Raw genomic sequence first — 18,202 nt, 5'->3', positions numbered from 1 at the left:
ACTTGCCAATTGATCTGCTCAGTCTACAACCACTGGACCAACCACTATCTGGTGTATTGGCGGTGGCAGGGGGCAACCTTTATATCTGACTCAAATAATCCAGGATTAGTTGTGGTTTACCTTGGACTGTCATTAATTCATGCCTCTGAGAGAAAAAACGGCTTTCATATCTGTGGAGGGCTTCATGTTCAGGTTTGGCTTGACTTTCGCCACTAGCTGACATGATTAATTTTCATATCTACGTATATCATTTCTCTGTGTTTTTCTTTCTTTCCACTTTCCAAATTCAATCAGTATTCGATCAATATTGAGGCCTCTGAATCATCCCTTTACCAACTGCCATGTGACTTTCGCCTCTCCTCAATGTGATTGATTGATTGATTGATTGATTGCATTTATTTCCCCTCATTTTTCTCCACGGAGCTCAAGGTGGTTTACATGGTCCTACCCCTCCTCTCTTAATCCCCACAACCACCCTGTGGGGTAGGTTAAGATGAGAGTGAGGGACTAGCCCAAGGCCACCCAATGAGCTTCAGGGTCAAGTGGGGATTTGAATCCTGGTCCAGGTCATGACACAATTATGCTAGAAGTTTCCCTCCCTTCCAAGTGACAGCTGATAAAGCCAATTGATTTTGTTCAGAAGGAAGCCCGTCCAGTTCCGTGGGGCTTATTATGTCTGAGTTAGTGTACTGAAATGTGTGTAAGATTGCAGTCTTAGGCGTAGTCATATCCAGTGCTTTTTTCCTTAAAAAAATGTTTAGGGGTACTCTCATTTTGACTCAAGAAAACCACAATTTTATAGTTCAGATCGGGGAAAATAAATATAGCAAATTGACAAAAGTACAGTCGTACCTTGGAAGTCAAACGGAATCCGTTCTGGAAATCCGTTTGACTTCCAAAACGTTCGGAAACCAAATCGCAGCTTCTGATTGGCTGCAGGAACCTCCTGCAGCCAATCAGAGGCTGTGGAAGCCCCGTCAGACATTCAGGTTCCAAAAGAACGTTTGCAAACCAGAACAATCACTTCCTGGTTTGCGGCGTTCGGGAGCCAAAACGTCCGAGTTCCAGGGCGTTTGGAATTCAAGGTACGACTGTACAAAGATTCACAAAATGTTTAGGGGTTTGCGTACCCCTGCGTCCCCCTAGAAAAAAAGCACTGGTCATACCCATTGACACCAGGCTAATAATCTCTGCATAGCTCAGTCACCATTCAAACTTCAGAGAGCTATTTTGGGACTAGTCAAACGATTTCCAAGTGTCCTTGACTCCAGATTGCAGATGTGGGAGGGGGGAACAGGAGACCTTGGCAGCCAAGGGCCAAGAAGCAGAACGGCCTCCATCTAGTCTCAGAACTATTTATCTGAAAATGGCAAGGCCATTAAGCTGCAGGAAAGCAACAAATAGGATTTTGCCCTGAACGCTCTAATTTCAAAGAAACCAAAGAGATCCACCATACCAGCACGAGATGAAAGAGTCTTTATTCTTCATCCGTGGAATGTGTTGAGCTGCTTGTCTGCATTGAAAGACTAATGGAGCCTGGAATGCAATAAGCAGTCTCAGGTTGTGTTGTTATTGGATCTCGTGCCTTCATTTCTTGAGTCCTAGTCAAGACAGATTTTGCCAAAGGGACCCATAAAGCATATTAGTGGTTCAGAGCTCACTTTCTAAATGAAAATCCGCTTACAGTTCCAACAAGATCTTGGTATTATCCTGGGAACCTGCCTCATTTAAGCAAATAAGATTCATTTCTGTTCTTTTATATAATAAGAGTGTTGCCTTTGGTGGCCTGACCCTTTGCTCCAGCTCGTATTTATGTCTTTCATTACCCTGTAACACCCAATCAGAGCTGGTGAATTACAGCATTGCCGCTCTCTCCCTGGCTATTTGCAGAGTTGGCAAGGAAGGTGATCTGTAGCCAAACATTCTTGCATTTGTGAACTGAGCATTTGAATGACATACAGATGGAATCTTTATTAAAATGAGATTTTGTTTTTGTGTTTATCTGCGAATCCAGCTGGCAATAGCATCCCAAAGACTGCTTTCTGTATGACACACGCAAGTCCCTGGTGGTTCCTACAAAACAAGTCAAAATGAAATTCCAGCTACAGTTAACCCAGGTCTAAGTAATAAGGGAACATCCCAAAAGCAGATCTAGGATGAAATGACCAAAGGCATTTCTTCTTCTTTGGCGATCACTCGTAGCCAAGTAAGATTGTCTTCCATAAACACGGTTTTACCAATGAGTCCGTAAGTGACTGTGGAGGCCAATTCTGTATCCACACGTCCTTCCACAGTGGGGACATTGGTTTCCAGGCAGGAGTTGATCACGGTGTGGATTTGCCAAACGTGCCTTCCTCTTAGCACGTTTCTCCCTTGCGTCCTGAGTTCGAGTGTCTTCAAAGCCCATGACTCCTTTGGTAAAAGCTGCTCTTCAATTGGAGCACTCGCAGGCCAGTGTTTCCCAGTTGTCAGTGTTTATACTACATTTTTTAGATTTGCCTTGGGACAGTCTTTAAACCTCTTTGGTGACCACCAGCATTACACTTTCCATTTTTAAGTTCAGAATAGAGTAGTTGCTTTGGAGTTGATGTTGAAGAATCATTGCTTCAACACTGGTGATCTTTGCTTCTTCCAGTACACTGATATTAGTTTGCCTGTCTTCCCAAGTGATGTGTAAATTTTTTTGGAGACACCGTTGATGGAATCTTTCGAGGAGTTGGAGATGGCGTTTATAAGTGGTCCATGTTTCACAAGCATATAGTAAGGTTGGTAGTACAATAGCTTTGTAAACAAGCATTTTGGTTTCCATGGACTAATTTAGTCATGTGCCTGTCAGGTTTAGCTGCAAAATCTGGTAGTACCTGTCATAAGATGACTGGATAGAAAACATATACAAGACAGGGCTTTCATCTTAAGATTTTTAAGCATTTTAACTAAATAATCAGTTAACTGATTGATTAAATAAATGTACATAATACCAAAACCTGAATATAGGGACCTGTTCCAGTTATTGTCAATCTTGTAGCTATTAAAAGCACAGGAGCCCTGCCAGAAAAAGTTGGCAGATCAGCTGGAGAATTTTGTTTGGCAATTAATCATTTCCACCCATTATGATCTGAAATTATGACTTGACGTGGTTGCCCCCCACCCCCACCCCTCAGCCGAAGCTTGATTAGCATTATGTGTCCCTCGACTTTGCTTCCATCCTGCATCTTAAGCCTTGCTTTTCTACAGAGATTTCCTTCTGGGTTATGAGGTCACCGTGTTCCCAGAATGTCATAATTTATTTGCGCGCATCTTGCAGATTGTAAAATCATGTGTGCGGTATTCCCCAGAATTCTTTATATGCTCTATACTTCACGTTTTATAACGGCTTTAATAGGAATGGGATGCTGCCCCATGGAAAATTGTGACGACCACAACAATTGCCGCAAAGGAGGAAGCTATGGGAGGAAACTCGCTGGGTGAAGGAATTTAACAGATCTTTCTGTAGTTTGTGAGTGAATCTTTTCAGGCACAGCGTTGCACATCTGGACTTTGACCGTGACCGACTGCCAGATTCCTCTCAGTTCATCCCCACTCCGCTCTCATATTGCTGCTTTTATCATATCTCTGTCACAGCAGCTTGCCCTAGCGTTAAAACAGCCAGTAAATCAAGGGCATCCTTCTGGAAGCAGGGGCACCGTGTTCAGTCCTGTGATGTGGGATCAGCCATGTGGATCATCTGGTGCAGAGTGATGGGCCAGCAGAGGTAGGCAGCTGTAGTGAACATATGGGATGCCACAGTGGGGCTTTGTGAACAGCCCTTAGACACCCATGGTGGCATGTTCCACGCACTCGCTAGTCTCTCCATCTGTCCGTCTATCACTGCCTGTGAACCAAACCTCATTTGCCCAAATCAGCCTAAGTTAGAATGTATATTAAAGAAGAAAAAATGGGATGTCATATGTATACAAGAAACACATATATCCAGAACACATGTAAGGGTGTTAAAAAATACGAGACTAGGGCAGGAATATATAGCATCTGGACCGGAAAGAAAGAGGGGAGTGGTCATCTATGTAAATACAATGTTGAAATCTCAAATGTTATTCCAAAATGATGAAGGTAGAGTACTTGGAGTAGAAATACAAACAAAAGAAGGGAAAATCATAGTGGTGGGAGTATATGCTCTGAATAGTAAAAAAAGATGATTTTTTAAGAAAATTGGAAGAGAGATTATGGGATAATGTGGACGAAAATATAGTAATTATGGGAGATTTTAATGGGGTGACATCAATAGAAATGGACAGAACACAAAGAGACCAAATTTCGAGTTCAGGTAGATTACCACTCGCCTTTTCCACTTAATTGAGAATTTTAATTTCTATGATGCCTGGAGAACAAAAAATCCAAGTGCTAAAAACATAACCCATTACTCGGAGGCGAAAAAATCTGGAGGACGAATCAATATGGCTATCAAAAAAGTTGATGTTGAGTTTAGAAAAAGCAGAGATACTGAATAGATCAATATCAGCCTAAATGATACAAATGACTTTGTTGCAACCTGAATAAAGCATGCAAGATTTTGGAAAACAGGGAAATTGCATTATAATGATCAAGGAACGCACAAAGCATGGCTACGTTTATAGCCAGCCGATGTTTCTAATAGTTACAGAGTCTTTTTCTTCTTCTTTTCATTTCCTGGGGCAAAGGAAGCACATTCATTTTGTAATGACTGTTGGGGGGCAGGCAATTTTACAGGGAAAGAGCAATGTCCTTTTTATATTTTATTTATGATTTTCAGTTTTATACATTTCAATATTTTACAATCATTTTAACATTTCAAAGCTCGACTTCCTTCCCCCTATTTCTGCGGTTCCTTAAATTTATTTTTAATGTTTTCTTCATATCCAAGTTGACTTAATTTGACCATTTATTCATCTACTTTTAATATATACGCTTATAAAACCACAGGTTATTACAATAATCCTGCCAATGTTCTTATCTGTAAATATTCCATGAACCACTTCCATTGTTTTATAAAAAGTTTGTTATCTTGATTTCTTATTTTTGCGATAAGTTTAGCCATTTCTGCATACAGAAATGTTAAGTTCGGATTACGAACTTAATTTGTTCTGGAGGTCCGTTCTTAACCCGAAACTGTTCTTAACCTGAGGCACGCTTTTGCTAATGGGGCCTCTTGCTGCTGCTGAACTGCTGGCACACAATTTCCATTCTCATCCTGGGGCAAAGTTCTCAACCCAAGGAACGACTTCTGGGTTAGCGGAGTTTGTAACCCAAAGTGTTTGTAACCCAAAGCGTTTGTAACCTGAGGTACCACTGTATTCCATAAATTGGGAAAGAGCAACATCTGTATCTACAAAAAGCAAACTATCCACTGCTCCCCCAACATTTATGCCATTTTGAAAGATGCATCCATCCCGCCTCCCTTTTTCTTACAGAACTTTGAAAAGAGTTAATCTTGTGAAAAAGTGTACTCGAGATTTTTTTCAGAGCAAATTATATGCGTATGATCACTGTTCCTAATCCGTGAAAAAATATCCTAAATTGATAGCAAGAAAAGTGAATGTCAGTGCTTCTGACAAAACCATTAGGTCCAGTCGTGGCCGACTCTGGGGTTGCGGCGCTCATCTCGCTTTATTGGCTGAGCTTCCGGGTCATGTGGCCAGCATGACTAAGCCGCTTCTGGCGAACCAGAGCAGCGCACGGAAACGCCGTTTACTTTCCCACCGGAGCGGTACCTATTTATCTACTTACACTTTGACATGCTTTTGAACTGCTAGGTTGGCAGGAGCAGGGAGCGAGCAACGGGCGCTTACCCCATCGCGGGATTCGAACTGCTGACCTTCTGATCAGCAAGTCCTAGGCTCTGTGGTTTAACCCACAGCGCCACCCACGTCCCACACAAATCAACAGAGGGGTCCACAAATAGCATCACCAGAGGAAACCTGAGGTTCCAGCAAAGCCTGTTTTTGGGGAGCCTTTGGCCTTCTCAATGCTGTTGAACTACAACTCCCATCAGCCCCAGCAGGCATGGCCAATGGCCAGAGATGATGGGACCTGTAGTTCAGAAATGAAGTTTTCCCACCCTTGATTTGGAAGTTAGATTCATCAGTAAATAAGTCCTTGAACTGCTGCATCACTCCCCAACTTCCGGATACCTGTATAATTTTTCCTGGGATAATCTTTATTACCCTCTTTGCTGGTATGGTGACACGCCAGTCTTAGCAACGTCAAAAGGTTCTGTTACACCTAGCTGGAAGTGTTCCAATATTCTCATCCATTTTCTGTATTTTTCCTCCCATCTCACAAGTCACACTCTGCCCTACCTGATACAGTCAAATTTTGAAATGATCATTTTCAAAATAAAATAAAATCCAATCAAAGTTTAAGAAAACCGCAAATAAATGTGTGTCTGGGACACAGCGGGCAGCAGGGGTGGGGATGGGGGGGAGTGAATGGGAAGATCTATCAAAGGTTTGTTGGCATGTCTTGGGAAGTGATAACGTTGTGTGGTGGTCGGATTCAAGTCCCTTAGAATGTGAAAGCCACCATTTCAATGAAATTATTCTTTTTTTAAATATAAATTTTCATTATTTTTTTAACATATCATTTTCAACAATAGTTAAACATACTGTTACATCTTATACAATTTTTTGACTTCCATCAATCACATCTGAAAATTTTCCAAAATATTCACTTAATATACATTTCTTACTTTCACTATTACCTTTAAGTCTCATAACTAATATCTCTATTCTTTCTCTACCTTGCAATATTTCTCCTTACAAAACTTCTTGTCGTCCTACTAGTGCAATTGGTTGATTACAGTTGCTCTTCAAATAGTTCATATATTTCTTCCAATTATTCTAGCTGAGTGGGTTTACTCTACAGTGGAGCTGAGCGGCATAGGCAGTGTCAAATGTAAGGTAAAGGTGCTGACCATTAGGTCCAGTCGTGGAGATGGGTTGCGGCGCTCATCTCACTTTATTGGCTGAGGGAACTGGCGTACAGCTTCCGGGTCATGTGGCCAGCATGACCAAGCCACTTCAGGCGAACCAGAGCAGCGCACGGAAACACCGTTTACCTTCCCGCCAGAGTGGTACCTATTTATTTACCGTATTTTTCGCCCTATAGGACGCACTTTTTCCCCTCCAAAAATGAAGGGGAAATGTGGGTGCGTCCTATGGGGCGAATGCAGGCTTTCACTGAAGCCTGGAGAGCGAGAGGGGTTGGTGCGCACCGACCCCTCTCGCTCTCCAGACTTCAGAAGAGCCCCAGCGCCAGCCCCACAAGGTCGGGGGACAGAGGGAGGCGGAACGCTGCCATCCCGCTGTCTCCCGAAGTGGTTTGGAGGCTGACGGCGGGGAGAAGAGCGCTTCTCCCTGCTGCCTGCCCAACCACTCCGGGGACAGCAGGGAGACGCAGCGTGTCTCCAGGCTGTCCCCGGACCTGATCTCAAGGCGGGAGGCAGGGAGAAGAGCGCTTCTCCCCGCTGCCTGCCCCACAAGCGCCTGGGGGGGGGAAACAATTTTTTTTCCCTTTATTTCCCCCCCAAAAAACTTGATGCGTCCTATGGGCCGGTGCGTCTTATGGGGCGAAAAATACGGTACTTGCACCTTGATGTGCTTCCAAACTGCTAGGTTGGCAGGAGCTGGGACAGAGCAACAGGAGCTCACCCCGTTGCGGGGATTCGAACCACTGACCTTCTGATTGGCAAGTCCTAGGCTCTGTGGTTTAACCCACAGCGCCACCTGTGTCCCAGTGTCCAATGTACAGGGAAACAAGCAGCTGGCTTACATAATGTGCCTAGTTGCTTGCCTTCTTAGTCAAACTTTCTTCCTTAGAGCTATTCCCCTCCCAGAGAGAGTATCCATGTGAAAAATTCTAACAGGAAAGGAAAGGAATGCCACCCAAACGATTTTCAAACACTTCCATTCACTCCAGCAATGTTGATGATGAAAGTAAAAAAAAAAAAATGTCTGGAAAAATCAACCGTGGTAGTTTTATTAGATTAAAAGACCAAACACTTGCATGAACTGTATAATTTTCGTATTTTATTTAACAGCTTGCAGAACATGTCACTGCAGTTTGAAATTTGGATTTGACTTGCGGGTATGAAACGGATGCCAAGGACAAATGTCCCATTTGCCTAATAGATGAGACACCTCTCTGCTAGCAAATGTGGGGCCAATTGACTATATTTTGCTTCTTAGTAATTTCTTTCAGTCGCATAAGGCTTTGATCAGTTGAGGGATCTGTGCCTTTTTAACATGATACTTTCCCCAGAAGCTGCAGTTGATTTAATTTTTTTAAAAAACAAAGCTTATTAACAGCTGGAGAATTTGGGCGACTCTTCCAAGGCAAGCATTCTCTTTGTTTTTTAAATTTATTTTCATCCCTCTGCTGTCTTCCTCTTAGGAAGAATTTGAAAACTCAATTCAGCAAAAGACAACTTGAGACTTACAGAGTATGATTCAAGACCAAACTAGACATGACACCAAATCTGCATTTTTGCATTTAACATGCAGGTGTTCTTTCTTGTTTCGTTTTTTAAAACTGCAAATTTCATCAGTGGCAGAATCTGGGCTTGGTGGCTGATAGGAGGATGAGAACAGGCATGGAGAATAAATTTAACCCCTTCCTCCTCTGCTTTGGTCCTGAAGAAAATTCTTCCTCTGAAGCTAGTACAGTGGTACCTCAGGTTACAGACGCTTCAGGTTACAGACTCCGCTAACCAAGAAATAATACCTCGGGTTAAGAACTTTGCTTCAGGATGAGAACAGAAATCGTGCGGCGGCAGCAGGAGGCCCCACTAGCTAAAGTGGTATCTCAGGTTGAGAACAGTTTCAGGTTAAGAACGGACCTCTGGAACGAATTAAGTTCTTAACCAGAGATACCACTGTATTTGCATTGGTTAGGAAACTTTCCAAGTCAAAAGCCTTGGGTTGAACCCATATTTTCCAATTAAAGGATCTTCCATGATAAGACTGGGAAGGAAAGTCACTGCCAGTCTGAGTACACAGTACTGAACAAGAAAGAACCAGTTACATTTATATAAGACTATTTCACATGTTGCATGCATCAAAATTCCCAGGTGTTAGGGCAAGATGTGCATATAGCTACGAGCCAGGAAATGCTATTTGAGACTGATAACCCACAACGACGTGCTTTGATATCTGCTCTCAGTTGACTGGCAAACAGAAGAATGAATGATCAATGGGATTCTGCTTTCCCACTGAGATCAGCTGGTTTCTGTATCAGAGAGCCTTTTTTTTCTTTCAAAGGTAAAGTAAAGGACCCCTGACCGTTAGGTCCAGTTGCAAATGACTCTGGGATTGTGGCACTCATCTCGCTTTACAGGCCTAGGGAGCCGGCTGTGACGTTAACATATGAGAGGGCTGGAGGTGAAATAGTTAAACAAGTTACCCAATCAGAACCCAGAGGGGTGGAGTCAGAGGGACTAGAAAACCAGCTCTGGGAGGGGCAAAGGGAAGAGTTCGTTGGGTGTTGGGTGGTTGGTTGGAGTGGGAGTGAATTGGGATAGAGGCTGTGGGTAGGTTGAGTTAGTGTAGCTGTCAGAGCTGCTCCCAGATCCTGGCTCCCAGAGGATCACGCTAGCCAGCGTTCACTTTAAAAAAGTCTTTATTGAGTTACAGTTTCCATTTCCAAGCTGCCGCGTGCAGCTCTACGTCTTATAAGCTAGACCGGCGAAGCTCCGTCTGAGTCTCCGCCCCTTGTACACCAACTTAATACCCTAGCCTTACTCCACCTTTTCCGCCTGACCGTTCTTCTCTGGGTCCCTCTGCCCCCCGTGGTCTCTTCCTTCCTGGACTCTTCTGACGCTGACCCCCCGGACCCTCCTGTCTCCTTGCGTCGGGCTTTAGGACCTGGCTCCCTTTCCAGGCTGCTTACTGCGCCGCCTTCCGGTTTATTTGAACTTGGCGCGCGCGCCCAACCTTCCACTTTCCGCTTGACCGGTTCTTCGCTCTCCGATGGAGGTGTGGCCACTCCTGACTCATGCCCTCCCCCCTGCTGCGAGCTGCCAGAGCTCGATACCTGGCGCCTTTCCTCCCCACTGCGCTCTGTTGGTGACGCTGGCCCCGATTTCCAACTGCTGCCCTCTGAACCCTCTCTGGACCCTTCTTCCTGGGGTGTCCCCCTAAGCTCCCCCCTTGCTCTGGCCACTGGCGCTCCTTTCTGTGAATCTTCTGATTCACTGGACAGGCTCGGAGATCTCGGGTCGTCGTCGTCACTCATCTTTTCTTCGGACTCCTCCCCCTCGCTCTCTGTTTCCTCCCTTGCCCTCGCCTCTGCTCCTGAACCCCTGACAGTAGCGAAATAAGCTGAGTCAGGAACAGTTAGGAACTAGGAAGACAAGTAAATATCTGAGAGGTGGTTTAGTGAGTGAGAGCAGGTAGTGGAAGTTATAGGTCTGGATAGGCACCCCATGATTATAATTGACCAATACCATTTATGAAACCACATGCTTGCTAAACTGCAATAAATAAACAGAAGTTTATGTTCCAATTTAACCCTGACTGGACTTAGTATTGTACCAGGTAGGGCCTGGGTGGTGGCAGCGAGAAATAAAGTGGTGGCACAGGGATCAATAGACGGTGAAATGTCAGGAGACCCTGTGTGATCTCCACACTGGTGTTTATCCGCAGACAGCTTCCGGGTCATGTGGCCAGCATGACTAAGCTGCTTCTGGCAAAACCAGAGCAGCACACAGAAACGCCGTTTACCTTCCCGCCGGAGTGGTACCTATTTATCTACTTGCACTTTTTGGCGTGCTTTTGAACTGCTATGTTGGCAGGAGCTGGGACTGAGCAATGGGAGCTCACCCCGTCGCGGGGATTCGAACAGCCGACCTTCCGTTCGGCAAGCCCTAGGCTCTGTGATTTAGACCACAGCGCCACCTGCATCTCAACAGAATAAGAAATTAACTATGGGAGGTGGGGAAGCAAAGGCACTTGCTTAAATAAGCGTCACATATATATATTTACCACTACCTTTTCGTGTCTTAATTCTTGCCCTCTCTAGGCATTCTCCCCTGTCATAAATGTTCCTGGTTCCTTATGTCAGACTACAGTACACAAAGCATGAGTATCCGAGAAAATAGCAATGATGTTGCTCAGAGTATAAAATCTGGCTTTCAGTGCATTCCTCATGACTTCTATGGGCAAATCTACAATGCAGTCATGGGTGAGAAATTAGCCATGGGAGAGAGAATGGACAGAGGGAAAAGTAACAGAGTGGAGAGGAAGGAAGGTGTTGAGAATTCCGTTCCACCTTAAGGAACAGACATGGGATTGTTACGTGTCACATGTCTGTTTACATACCAGCACAGTATGCTGGGAACTTCTGTTGTGTGTATAGCTTTTGCTTTAGCTGCTCTCTCTGAGACAACATGACAGAGAGACATGTTTATTTGTCCTGATTTATGATTAATAAATCTGTAGTTGTAGTATCCTTCCACAAGCCTCACGCCTATTCTGTGTGCGCAGTTTGATCTGCTGATATTGTGCCCTGGCTGAGTAAGCCCGGGTCGCTGATTTATGTTGGAGCAGAGGTGATGGTCTTTGCACAGGGCCACTGGAAGGAGACGGCCCAGCCGGGGCTAGCCAGCTGGCCTCCCGGCCCTTTGCATGCCCACAGAAGGTTCAAGCTGACACAATGACGTGAAAAATCAGCCAAATCTTAGGCTGCATTACTGGCCTGTTGAGTTGTTGGCATCCATCTATCTCAAAAGACAATGGAGTGCACCTCCAAGGGTGATGTCAAACCATTGGGCTATCAGCACTGAAGTGACCTCCCTGGGGCACAAGCCCGGGCAGTATGTATTGTTGGGAAACTGTGTACATGCAGCTACTCACACAGAGTCAATTAAGGTTTGGCAGACAGCTAGAAGGTCATGTGAAGGAGTTAGTCTGCCTGGTGATAACAGAGGCATGGGGACAGCTCCCTGATTGGTCAAGCTATCTCAAGGGAGTGATAATTAATGGCCTACTAACTGGAATGTGTTAGTTCAGTGTTTGGAGTTCAGTGTTCAGAGTTCTGTGTCAGTGTAGGAGTTGTGAGTCGTGTATAGGAGAGTAAGCTAAATATCCATGTTCTGTTCCTGTAAATAGTCCACTGTATATAATAAACACCTAACTACAAGTTCCTGGTTCCTGCTTCATCTATCCTGTCTGCAGCCAAGTCGCCAATTGCTTCCGTGGATTCGGCGTGTACTCTGCTAGGTCTGGCTAAGGTCTTGCAACTAGTCAGAAAGTTGCAAAACATCAATAGGTTTTGCCAATATGTATGGAGATCCTGGGCTGCCCAGATGACAAGACTCTTGGCCTGGCTGATGTGGTCCAAAGGAAAGCAGAGCAATACGTTTGGCACCAGCTTGGCTGCAGTCAGGGAACAGGCAAAAAGCAGAGAGCAAAAAGTTCTGCAGTACATAGAATCATAGAGTTGGAATAGACCACAAGGGCCATCGAGTCCAACCCCCTGCCAAGCAGGAAACACCATCAGAGCACTCCTGACAGATGGTTGTCAAGCCTCTGCTTAAAGACCTCCAAAGGAGGAGACTCCACCACACTCCTTGGCAGCAAATTCCACTGTCGAACAGCTCTTACTGTCAGGAAGTTCTTCCTAATGTTTAGGTGGAATCTTCTTTCTTGTAGTTTGGATCCATTGCTCCTTGTCCGCTTCTCTGGAGCAGCAGAAAACAACTTTTCTCCCTCCTCTATGTGACATCCTTTTATATATTTGAACATGGCTATCATATCACCCCTTAACCTCCTCTTCTCCAGGCTAAACATGCCCAGCTCCCTTAGCCGTTCCTCATAAGACATCGTTTCCAGGCCTTGGAGCATTTTGGTTGCCCTCCTCTGGACACATTCTAGAGGAGCGTGGTTAAAGTCTAACCAATGGTTAGACTTCTGGTTGAAGTCTAACCAATGGTTAGACTTCTGGTTGAAGTTTAACCATTTTTTAATGACGTCAGCTTTGGTGGAGACAGTGGTGGAGAAAGGGGTGTGTGGAGGGGGCGGGCCTCCTCGGGTGTCATTCCTGAGGGGGGATTTGACACCCCCCCGGGCAGATCGTTGCTGGGCCAATAGGGATGCCCATAGGAACGGGAAATGTGACTCCCATAGAGATGGGGTGCGCCATGGGGCCTCAGCCGCCCTACAGCTGGGGGGGGAGGCAGCAGGCGGACAGCGGATGGGATGGGGCGCGCGGTGCCCATAGTGATGGGCTGTCCCTATGGGCGCCATGGGCGGTTCGCGCCACCCCAGGTGCCCGAGAGGCTTCCCCTGCAGCTGGGTGGAGAACAGTCTGCTTCATGAGATACATGTGTTGCCCCAAGTTGGTAGAAATAGCTATACAGGGTTGTGGGGGCAGAACATTGAAAGCAGTGAGGTTAGAGGGCAATGCAAAAAGTCCAGCCTGTAATAGGAGAGGCCTAGGACTCTCGTACCTACGGGACCGCCTCTCCTGGTATGCCCCACAGAGGACCTTAAAGTCCATATATAGCAACACCCTAGAGGTCCCGGGCCCTAAGGAAGTTAGATTAGCCTCAACCAGAGCCAGGGCCTTTTCAACTCTGGCTCCGGCCTGGTGGAATGCTCTGTCTTATGAGACCAGGGCCCTGCGGGATCTGATCTCTTTCCACAGGGCCTGTAAGACAGAGTTGTTCCACCTGGCCCTTGGCTCAGAATCAGTTTGATTCCCTCCCCCTCTTTCTTTTTCCTTTCTCCTCCTATGAAGAGATTGCCCCCTAATGTTTTAACTGTTAGGTCGTGGGTTGACATAGCAGCCGGCACAGCGATTTCTTCAAGTAGCTCTTTTATTCTGGTAAGCTGAAATAGAACTGACTGCGAACAGCTCAGCCGGCCTGTATTTATAGGAGCCGGCTGTCAACATTGTAACCACAACAGCCCAGAGTTCCCGCCTAAAATAACTGCCGCGGACCTGAGTGAAAACTATCTACAGACCTGAGTGAAAACTATATACAGTATCCCCCTGTTGGCCCAGGGTGAAACTACACTACATAACACCCCTCCCCACCGAGATAAGGCGTTAGTTACAATCGTAATGGTTTCCTTATATACAGCACCACGCGTAATGGTTCAATTAGGCACAAAAGCATATCGGTTACATTTCCCATACTTAGACCAACAGTGATACCTGTCCAACAACATAGTCCTTTAAATAAGTTGGGCGCTTGGAAACTCTGCCAGACCGCCGGGGACTGGTAGCCAAGTCCGGAGGGCCACACAGTTCTCGCTGAAGCTGTGGTGCGACCCTAGGTGGCGTTGGAACCAACTCCCCTGGATCCGCTGCTGTGGGTGGAGCCTCCGCAAGTGGAGTGGTCTGAGTCTGTTCTGAAACGGCTTGGTTCGGCTCCACGCTGGCAGTTTGCGAGGGAGGTGTAGGTGGGGCCTCGCCATCTGTACGTGTCTCTTCTGGAGCCGCAAGCGCAGTTGGGGGCACCTCGGTAGTGTCCAAGTCCCCAACCCTGCGCCTAAGCTGGTCTATGTGCCGTCGCCACAAGCGTCCGTCTTCGAGTGCCACCTGGTACGAGCGAGGTCCAGTGACTCCCACTACTGTGGCTGGCACCCAAGGGATGTCCCCCACATAGTTCCGGGCAAAGACCTGGTTTCCTGGGACAAATGACCGTGGTGCGTTGGCACAGCCTGGGGGTTCAGCCACGGCAAAGTCTGGGTGTAGCCGGTCGAGCGGTGACCTGAGGCGGCGGCCCATAAGCAGTTCAGCAGCTTCTGAGGCCACAGCCTCCTCAATGGCTTTCTGTAGCGTGAGGTCTGGCTTGGCTAGGAGACGCCATTGCAGATGGATGTCCCGGACCCCACAGACGATTCGATCCATCAGGGCATCGTCTAAGTCTCGGAACTCACAGTGCATTGCAGCCTGTCGCAGGGCGGTGGTGTAGTTGTTGATTGACTCCCCCTCTGCCTGGTTCCGGTGGTAGAACGCATGGCGGGCAGCAATCTTGGACGGCTTCGGTGCGTAGTGGTTGCGGAGCTTCTCTTGGATCGTGTCCCATGGTGTTGCCTGGACTGCTTCAGGCGCAACCAATGCTCGGGTCGTCTCAAACACCTCAGGCCCACAGAGGCTGAGGAATAGGCCCCGCTTCCGATCCGTTGATACTGCTGTCAGCTCGTTGGCTTGGAGGTAGCAGTCGAACCGAGCGAGGTAGGAGTCCCATGATTCAGAGGCTGGCGCAAACGGCGGTAGAGGCACAAGTGAAGCCATGATTCCGATGCCGGCGTGAAGGGCGATGGATGGAACACAGTGCTCTAGCCAGAACAGTCAGCTCTGAATTGGTTCTGCCCAGTGATTTCGCTCAGTGATTTCGCTCAGTGATTTCGCTCTGTGATTCAGCTCAGTTCAGAGGCTGGCCGCATCTGGCTGTGCTCTGATGTCCATCTATCCCACCTTCGTCACCAGTGTTAGGTCGTGGGTTGACATAGCAGCCGGCACAGCGATTTCTTCAAGTAGCTCTTTTATTCTGGTAAGCTGAAATAGAACTGACTGCGAACAGCTCAGCCGGCCTGTATTTATAGGAGCCGGCTGTCAACATTGTAACCACAACAGCCCAGAGTTCCCGCCTAAAATAACTGCCGCGGACCTGAGTGAAAACTATCTACAGACCTGAGTGAAAACTATATACAGTATCCCCCTGTTGGCCCAGGGTGAAACTACAATACATAACATTAACGTTGTATCTTAATCTTTTAAATTGTATTTTAATCAACTTGTTTTTATAATTGGTTGTTAGCCGCCCTGAGCCCGGTCTTGGCTGGGGAGGGCGGGGTATAAATAAAATTATTATTATTATTATTATTATTATTATTATTATTATTATTATTATTATTGCCATTGCTGCAGTGTCCATTCAATATGCAATTGCCTTCCCAATGCTAGGATTCTTAACAAATGTAGAGAAAGTTACAGGTAGGTAGCCGTGTTGGTCTGCCGTAGACGAAATAAAATAAAATAATAATTAAAAAATTCCTTCCAGTAGCACCTTAGAGACCAACTAAGTTAGTTATTGGTATGAGCTTTTGTGTGCATGCACACATCTTCAGATACCAGAAATAAAGAAAGCTGTAGAGAAATAAAGAGCTGTTGTCTCTATTCAAGCCACAGGTGAATGTATTTAAATAGAAGTAATTAAGAGGGATGATGAATCATCTTCTCCCAATGAAGACAGACCTCTTGACCTGTAAAATCCCCTCCAGGATAACCATCTTCTCTGCTCTCTGCTTTGCCAGGTGACCAGCTAAATTCTGAAGAGAAGAAGAAGAGAAAGCAGAGAAGGAACCGAACTACCTTCAACAGCAGTCAGCTGCAGGCTCTGGAGAGAGTTTTTGAGCGGACACACTATCCGGATGCCTTTGTACGAGAAGACCTTGCACGCCGGGTCAACCTCACTGAAGCCAGGGTCCAGGTAATTAATCTTGCCTTGACCGCAACACACATGACCCAAGAGATAGCTTATCAGGGCAATAGGCTATAGGAACAGTTGTGGCGACATAGATAAAGAACCCTCATGGGGATGCTGTTAATAACTGCAAATGTTTTGCATTTAATTTAGTACCGTATTTGAACAATCTCATATATGTGTTAAGAAGAGGATAAGGCTGTCCATTGGTACCAGCTAGTAGGGCTCTTCTACTGGCAACTGAGGGCTCATCATCATTTGTCCCATGCCTAGAATGCACAGCCTAGAAAGTAGAATATGAAGTGGGGGGCGGAGGGGGTGGTATGTACTGGGTGCCACTCTGGGGTGACAAGGTGGCCCCTGCCTCTCCCCAGCTGTAGAGCGACTGAGGGCACACACAGTCAGTATGGGCGCTGCTCTCGCGGCGTCTATATGGGCTGCCTCTCGCATGGCGACTGTATGGGATGCCGCACATGCGCAGTCTGTACGGACGTCGCACATGTATCACCGGGCAGTTTGCCCCGCCCCTCGGTGTCCTGCCCCAGGTGCCAGAGAGGGTTCCTCCACCACAGCCGAGAGGTTTTCTGTTTCCCCCCGGGAAACCTGCTAGTTACCGCTGAATTTGAGAAAATGCCAGTTCACTGGAAACCCGATGGACATTTGCTCTGATTCAGCGGCAAAAAGCGGCTTTCCCCAGGGGAAGGGGAAGTGTGGACAAGCCCTGAGCTACAGATACGGCAATTTAGAAAAGAAAGGATAAAAATAATTCTAGTTTCTCTGCTCAAGGTTGCTATTGATGGCAATTTTCCGGGTTTGCTTTAAAACTGGACTGTGAGGCTGGAAAGTAACATATCTGATGGATCTTATTCTTTTCTTTCTTTCTTTCTTTCTTTCTTTCTTTCTTTCTTTCTTTCTTTCTTTCTTTCTTCCTTCCTTCCTTCCTTCCTTCCTTCCTTCCTCCCTCCCTCCCTCCCTCCCTCCCTCCCTCCCTCCCTCCCTCTGTCCCAGATGAAAAGCCACTCTTTCAAAAGGACCCTTAACTTTGGAACTCTTTGTCTTTTTGAAAATTCTTCTTCTTCATCTTCTTCTTCTTCTTTTCATTATTTTCAAGTTTATACATTTCAATAATTTCACAATCCATTTTAGCAATTCAAAACTTGACTTCCTTCCCCCTCTTTCTGTGGTTCCTTAAATTTGTTTTATTTTTATTTTCTGCATATCCAAATTAACTTAATTTGCTCATTTATTCATCTCCTTTAAATACATACTCTTACAAAACTGCAGGTTATTACAACAATCCTGCCAATGTTCTTATCTGTTTACAGCTTATTTGTAAATATTCAATAAACCATTTCCATTGTTTTATAAAAAGTTTGTTATCTCAATTTCTTATTTTTCCGGTAAGTTTCACCATTTCTGCATATTCCATAAGTTTTTGTCTCCATTCTTCTTGGCTTTGGAACTCTTTGTCAGTCAGGAATGGGCCTGAGGTAGAATCTACAGGCATGTTAAAAACGTTATGAAAATGGCTTTTTTGTTTGTTTTAATGGTTTTGAAAAAATGCATTGAATTTTCCATAGCTTGCCTTCACCACCGAGGGTCACAACTGTATATTGCAGTTTGAAACACGTTCAAAACTGTTTATTTGCAGCTGTATAGCTGAGTGAGACTGAAAGCCATCCATTTACAGTGGTACCTCGGTTTTTTAATGTCTCCGTTGACTAATATTTCGGTTTA

General features: G+C 45.8%; 1 protein-coding gene across 4 annotated transcripts in view; it reads left to right on the top strand.

Annotated features, from left to right (window-relative positions):
- PRRX1 (paired related homeobox 1) overlaps nucleotides 1-18,202 on the top strand; it is an 86,891-nt gene that overhangs the window by 46,195 nt on the left and 22,494 nt on the right. For all 4 annotated transcript variants that reach the window (XM_083506875.1, XM_083506876.1, XM_083506874.1 and 1 more), the window contains exon 2: nucleotides 16,296-16,471. In XM_083506875.1, coding sequence (XP_083363001.1) covers nucleotides 16,296-16,471 — 176 coding nt within the window. The remainder of the gene's footprint in view (nucleotides 1-16,295; nucleotides 16,472-18,202) is intronic.

This window comes from Podarcis liolepis, assembly GCF_965112155.1.
Source record: "Podarcis liolepis genome assembly, chromosome: 6".
NCBI classification, from domain to species: domain Eukaryota; kingdom Metazoa; phylum Chordata; class Lepidosauria; order Squamata; family Lacertidae; genus Podarcis; species Podarcis liolepis.
The sequence above is the reverse complement of the archived record's forward strand: the minus strand, read 5'-3'. Positions and strand labels throughout refer to the sequence as shown.